Source organism: Coregonus lavaretus (assembly GCF_964263955.1).
Source record: "Coregonus lavaretus genome assembly, chromosome: 8".
In the NCBI taxonomy this organism is placed as follows: Eukaryota; Metazoa; Chordata; class Actinopteri; order Salmoniformes; family Salmonidae; genus Coregonus; species Coregonus lavaretus.
This window is the reverse complement of record NC_139995.1, coordinates 39,209,306-39,215,792: the sequence shown is the minus strand read 5'-3', so window position 1 is coordinate 39,215,792 and position 6,487 is coordinate 39,209,306. Positions and strand designations below refer to the sequence as shown.

Here is a 6,487-nt window from a genome sequence, read left to right as displayed (position 1 = left end):
CATTAAAGTTGACATTTTAAATGGTTAAGGTAATGCTTCACAACCGAAGGAATTGAAGTTAAAATTTCAAATGGTTAAGGGTTCAGGTTAGGGTAGGGACGTCCCAAGGATTCTGGATAGCACGACGAAACTCAGCGAGTGAAGTTTTGGGAGGTGCATCTGCGACAGCCGAAAGTCGGACACTGTAGTGGTTTTCCAACAGAAAGATCAACATGGCAGTGTCAACATAGCTGCTATTGTTTATAAAAGTTTGTCTGTATAAATGTCTAAATAAACCTGTTTGTACCACCATATCACACACTGGAAACATAATGTGTACAATTCATTGGTTAGCGAGAGGTTTCAAATATCACTTTTCATTTGTATCCCATCTAGCTTTAGAATCACAGAAAAGTTGGTTCCTGTTTCAGTCATATATTCGGCCACATTTGCATGGGTCAAACAAAAACACCCTAATGATAGGTTGACAAATAGTGCCTCCCACAATGCAGGTAATGGCTGCATGGTGCAGTTGGTGAGACGCAAGCAACTGCAGCGACTTGAAGGCAACTTCATTAAAAACTGCATGACCTTTGATCACATGATTTTTGAAAAGTTCATGCAGTCGACATGTAGTCGCAAGTCGGTCAATTTTTATAATCATAATGCTAATGCTACACACTTTGAAAGACGGTGACCAACGATGGTCAACAAGTTGACAAAAGTTATCAGTTCGAACACGCCCACAAAGTTCAAGTTTGCCTGGACAGAATCAGCTACATTGTATCAGTGGAGTGCAACATTGTAACGGTGCTAGCGTGGCTGCAGCTGTACACAGAGCCAGTGTTTCTCTGTACCTCCATTTTTTGTGATGTTTATTTTTTTGTTTTTTATTTTCTTTCTCTCTCAAGAAAGTTAGGAAGATTGCTCCAACCTGCAGAGCAAATAATAATAAAACAAGTTTTTCTTTTTTTCTTTAAAAGGGACTAAAGAACATAACACATAGGAATAGAGGCTGATGTACTCACCTAAGGACTGTTAAAGCTCAGTACAGCAAATACGTCTGTAGAGGAAGAGGCCCAAACTCTAAGCTTTCTGAGGAGACAAAACTCCTTCTATTCCACATCCTGGATATAAAGCAGCGACTGCAGACAGTGGAGAAGAGCCTAGACGAATGTGATGAGCAGCAGAGCAAACATCTGGGTGAGGTCAATTACGGTGGTCGGGAGATCCAGGACCAGGAGGGGGGCCGCCCCATTCCCACCTTACTACAAACGTGGAATGAAACCGTCGCTGATGCCACAGCCGTGGCCTCCACCCAAACCAGTGCAACATGCCACTGCTACAGCCAGGCCTGTGGTCCTGCGTACCCAGGAGACATCTTCAGTCAGCCCCAAGCCTTGGAGAGAAACCTGAGAACCAACCGCCCAGGAATACCACCAAGCTTTGACAACGTCATCGACATGCACAACGCGCTGACAGTTGATGAGGTGGCCCCCTCCGCTCAGGTGACACCAGGAGACAGCCCTCAGGAAAAGCTTGCCACATACGATGGTAAAGAGGACTGGAACTCCTTTATCCTTCCATTCGAAGTGCTGGCCAACAAGTGTGGTTCGACTGAGGCAGACAAAGTAGACAGGCTGCGCTTCGGTCTCAGGGGCGCTGCCATCAAGTTTGCGTGTGCACTACCAGAACTTATCCGGGAGTCTTACCATGGCCTAACTGGTCAAATGGCTGCCAGGTTTGAAAAGAAAGCAACCAACCACAGCTAGGAGGAGGCTTGGAACCCTGCGTCAAGCAAAGAGACCTCAACAGTACAAGAGGAACTGCTCACGCTCACCAAGCACCGCTCACAGAGCAACAATTCAACAAGCCAACCTGTAAACGAAGAAAGAAAGTTCTAAAGGAAAAGTTATAATGGAAGACAACAGTTAATGGAGAGTTCTGTGACATGAAAAAAAGTTGGACTTACCGTGTTTCAGTGGGCATCTCTACCTACCTTCTCTAACGGGACCCCACTAGCAGCCTAGCTAACTGGCTACGGCTAGCATTCCAACTGGAGCCATAGCAGACAGATGAGTAACATCCACACAAAGCACAATATTGAAAATATTAATGAAAAATAAAATTAACTTTTTGGTCTTAATTTAAGGTTAGGCATAAGGTTAGCAGTGTGGTTAAGGTTAGGTTTAAAATCACATTTTATGAAGATAAATTGTAGAAATAGGCAGGGTTTATGACTTTGAAGATGTGGTAACTAGTGACAACCCCTACTAAGGGTAGGTGCCAGGTGAACTTGGATAACCCTCAAACTATAGGACAATTACCAAACATTATAACCAAAACAATGTGTCCACAACAGAGTAGGCTTTTTTATATCACGTGACTGTCTTGTGAAATAGACCAACACTACTGTATGTTCTGTTGTTTGTCTCCCTCCTGAGGTAGTCTGTTCAAATTACAGATTGAGACTTATCTGCAATCATTAGATAATTAGATAAACACCAGGCATATCTCAAGTGTGTCATTCCTACCATGTCACCCATACTAATTTTAGTGATAATGACCACAATAGTTAGGCTACATTGATTTGAGAATAACAAAATTAATCAAAGGCATTTTTATTACGAAATAAATCATGACAATTACTGTACAAATAAGAAAGTAGCTGTTGGTTGTATGAATGAGTTTCAGTTGGGTACAGTCGTCCTGAGGATTTTTATGTCATCGGCAGGTCGGTCTTGTGAGTTCGTCTCAACCATGCCGACGCGGTTGACAACTGATATACCTTGGCACACCCTCCCAAAGATACTGTGCTTCCCATCCAACCACTGAGTAGGCCCTAGGGTCAGGAAGAACTGGCTTCCGTTGGTGTCTGGTCCTGCATTGGCCATCCCTAAGATCCCTGCACCTAGGGAGAGAGCACCATAAGAAAGCAGTAGAGAAAAATACAACATTTTGGTACTATGACATGTTTTCTCCTGTTTATAAATCGTATAGTTACCTGTGAATTTCAAGTCAGGGTTTAGTTCATCTTCAAATTGTTTGCCAAATATGGAGGCACCGCCACGACCTATAATCAATGCGCATTACAGGGAGTAAGAATCTGATGTCATGAACAGATTTACAGTCATCATAGAGTTTAGTGAAATGTATTATTTTCTGTCTCTCTGGAACATTCTGAATGTATCACCACTCTGAACACAAAAGGGCACAGCTCAGGAGGACAAACGCCAGGGCCACGTTCAGCTGCCAAATGTTTTCAAACGATGCAGATTGAAATTCCATGAAGAGAGCAGATGTGATTCCTTATTCTACATGTCAGAGAGTCATGTTTGTTCTACATAACATATTTCTATCTGAACGTTTAAAAACGTTGCACCCTGCTGAATGCTCCCCTGGTAGTGGAACAATATGAAACAAAGCATTCTGAAGAATTTCTACCCCTTCTGTATGTGTTTGTCTGTCTCACCTGTTCCTGTGGGGTCTCCTCCCTGCACCATGAAGTCCTTGATGATACGATGAAACTTGGTGTTGTTGTAGTAACCTCTCCTGGACAACTCAGCAAAGTTTTTGCAAGTTTTGGGAGCATGTCTCCAGTACAGTTCCACTACAACTGTACCCATTCTGGAACACAAGAGAGGACAATAAATGAAGCTAATAGCATTCCTTTTCCATGGGATATTAAATTAACCAATAGACAGCAATACATAGCATTTGGTATTGGAAAAACATAATTGAACAGCAAGCATTTGAATAACTCCTAGCTAGCTAGCTGCTCATTCATTCAAAACATTTCGCTAACGTTAGCTAGCTATCGGTACTTACGTTGTCTCCAGGCTCACTGTGGGTGGCTGCCAGGTATCTGGTGGTATTCCCGACATGATGGCTTAACAAATGTATAAATAAATGTACTGAATCTGCAAAGTAGCCAAACGTTGAGCGCTGTATCAATGAAAACTGTCTGGCGACTACTGTGGTAGAAACCGGAAGTAACCTCCGCATGTGCAGGAAATTAGTTTTTTGGGGCCTGAGTTCAAAATGGAACTTTACCGCCACCTACTGTACAGAAAGTAGAGCACAACTAGATACAAAAACTGATTTTCCTGTGTTTTATATACACTCAGTGGCCAATGTATTAGGTACACCACTCCCTTCACGAACGTTTTTCGCTCCTACAGACAGTGAGTCAAATGGCCGTGGCTTGCTATATAAAGCAGTCATACAGGCATCAAGGCATTCAGTTACTGTTCGATTGAACGTTAGAATGGGCAAAACGGCGTGCCAGGCAAGGCCTCCTGAGCTTTTCACACATGACAGTGTCTAGGGTTTGCTGAGAATGATGCGACAAACAAAAAACATCCAGTCAGCGGCAGTCCTGTCGGCGAAAACAGCTTGTTGATGAGAGAGGTCGAAAGAAAAGGGCAAGAATCGTGCAAGGCCACAAACAGGCAAATAACGGTGCAATACAACAGTGGTGTGCAGAACAGCATCTCGAAACGCACAACTCGTCAGTCCTTGTCACGGATGGGCTATTGCAGCAGACGACCACACCCGGTTACACTCCTATCAGCTAAAAACAAGAACAAGCGGCTCCAGTGGGCATGTGATCACCAACACTGGACAATTGAGGAGTGGAATAACATTGCATGGTCCGACAAATCCTGGTTCCTGTTGCGTCATGCTGGTGGCAGTGGCAGGATTTGGCGTAAGCAGCATGAGTCCATGGCACCATCTTACATTTTACATTTACATTTTAGTCATTTAGCAGACGCTCTTATCCAGAGCGACTTACAAATTGGTGCATTCAACTTACGATAGCTAGTGGGACAACCACCCAATATAAATCATATATATTTGTATTTATTTTTATGGGGGGGGTAGAAGGATTACTTTTATACTATTCCAGGTATTCCTTAAAGAGGTAGGGTTTCAAGTGTCTCCGGAAGGTGGTCAGTGACTCCGCTGTCCTGGCGTCGTGAGGGAGCTTGTTCCACCATTGGGGTGCCAGAGCAGGGAATAGTTTTGACTGGGCTGAGCGGGAACTGTGCTTCCGTAGAGGTAAGGGGGCTAGCAGGCCAGAGGTGGATGAATGTAGTGCCCTCGTTTGGGTGTAGGTTCTGATCAGAGCCTGTAGGTAAGGAGGTGCCGTTCACCTCACAGCTCCATAGGCAAGCACCATGGTTTTGTAGTAGATGCGAGCTTCAACTGGAAGCTAGTGGAGTGTGTGGAGGAGCGGGGTGACATGAGAGAACTTGGGAAGGTTGAACAACAGACGGGCTGCAGCGTTCTGGATAAATTGTAGGGGTTTAATGGCACAGGCAGGGAGCCCAGCCAACAGCGAGTTGCAGTAATCCAGACGGGAGATGACAAGTGCCTGGATTAGGATCTGTGCAAAGTAGGGTCGTACTCTACGAATGTTGTAGAGCATGAACCTGCAGGATCGGATCACCGCTTTGATGTTAGCGGAGAACAACAGGGTGATGTCCAGGGTCACGCCAAGGTTCCTTGCACTCTGGGAGGAGGACACAATGGAGTTGTCAACCGTGATGGCGAGATCATAGAGCGGGCAGTCCTTCCCCGGGAGGAAGAGCAGCTCCGTCTTGCCGAGGTTCAGCTTGAGGTGGTGATCCGACATCCACACTGATATGTCCGCCAGACATGCAGAGATGCGATTTGCCACCTGGTTATCAGAAAGGGGAAAGGAGAATATTAATTGTGTGTCGTCTGCGTAGCAATGATAGGAGAGACCATGTGAGGATATGACAGAGCCAAGTGACTTGGTGTATAGAGAGAATAGGAGAGGGCCTAGAACTGAGCCCTGGGGGACACCAGTGGTAAAGGCATGTGGTGCGGAGACAGATTCTCACCACGCCACCTGGTAGGAGCGACCTGTCAGGTAGGACGCAATCCAAGAGTGAGCAGCGCTGGAGATGCCCAACTCGGAGAGGGTGGAGAGGAGGATCTGATGGTTCACAGTATCAAAGGCAGCAGATAGGTCTAGAAGGATAAGAGCAGAGGAGAGAGAGTTAGCTTTAGCAGTGCGGAGAGCCTCTGTGACACAGAGAAGAGCAGTCTCAGTTGAATGACCAGTCTTGAAACCTGACTGGTTTGGATCTAGAAGGTAATTCTGAGAGAGATAGCAGGAGAGTTGGCTAGAGACGGCACGCTCAAGAGAAAGAAAGAAGGGATACTGGTCTGTAGTTGTTGACATCGGAGGGATCGAGTGTAGGTTTTTTGAGGAGGGGTGCAACTCTCGCTTTCTTGAAGACGGAAGGGACATAGCCAGCGGTCAAGGATGAGTTGATGAGCGAGGTGAGGTAAGGGAGAAGGTCTCCGGAAATGGTCTGGAGAAGAGAGGAGGGGATAGGGTCAAGCGGGCAGGTTGTTGGGCGGCCGGCCGTCACAAGTCGCAAGATTTCATCTGGAGAGAGAGGGGAGAAAGAAGTCAAAGCATAGGGTAGGGCAGTGTGAGCAGGACCAGCGGTGTCATTTGACTTAATAAATG

At 45.6% G+C, this 6,487-nt stretch overlaps 1 protein-coding gene across 1 annotated transcript; it reads right to left on the bottom strand.

Annotated features, from left to right (window-relative positions):
- Positions 1–2,590: 2,590 nt before the first annotated feature.
- Positions 2,591–3,957, bottom strand: LOC311133556 (peptidyl-prolyl cis-trans isomerase-like 1). The gene is made up of 4 exons (XM_084167061.1): positions 3,808–3,957; positions 3,452–3,606; positions 2,984–3,052; positions 2,591–2,890 (listed from the first exon to the last, which is right to left on the bottom strand). The coding sequence occupies exons 1-4, from the start codon at positions 3,861–3,863 to the stop codon at positions 2,670–2,672; spliced, it is 501 nt and encodes a 166-aa protein (XP_084023187.1). The 5' UTR covers positions 3,864–3,957; the 3' UTR covers positions 2,591–2,669.
- Between the last annotated feature and the right edge of the window lie 2,530 nt (positions 3,958–6,487).

What these genes read in the sequence shown, in the direction of transcription:
- LOC311133556 (XM_084167061.1), bottom strand. Translation starts at nt 3,863, where the DNA reads ATGTCGGGAATACCACCAGATACCTGGCAGCCACCCACAGTGAGCCTG. An exon ending in AGGAGACCCCACAGGAACAG is followed by an intron (nt 3,053 to 3,451) that starts GTGAGACAGACA and finishes CATTGATTATAG; the next exon opens with GTCGTGGCGGTGCCTCCATA. An exon ending in CCCTGACTTGAAATTCACAG is followed by an intron (nt 2,891 to 2,983) that starts GTAACTATACGA and finishes CTCTCTCCCTAG; the next exon opens with GTGCAGGGATCTTAGGGATG.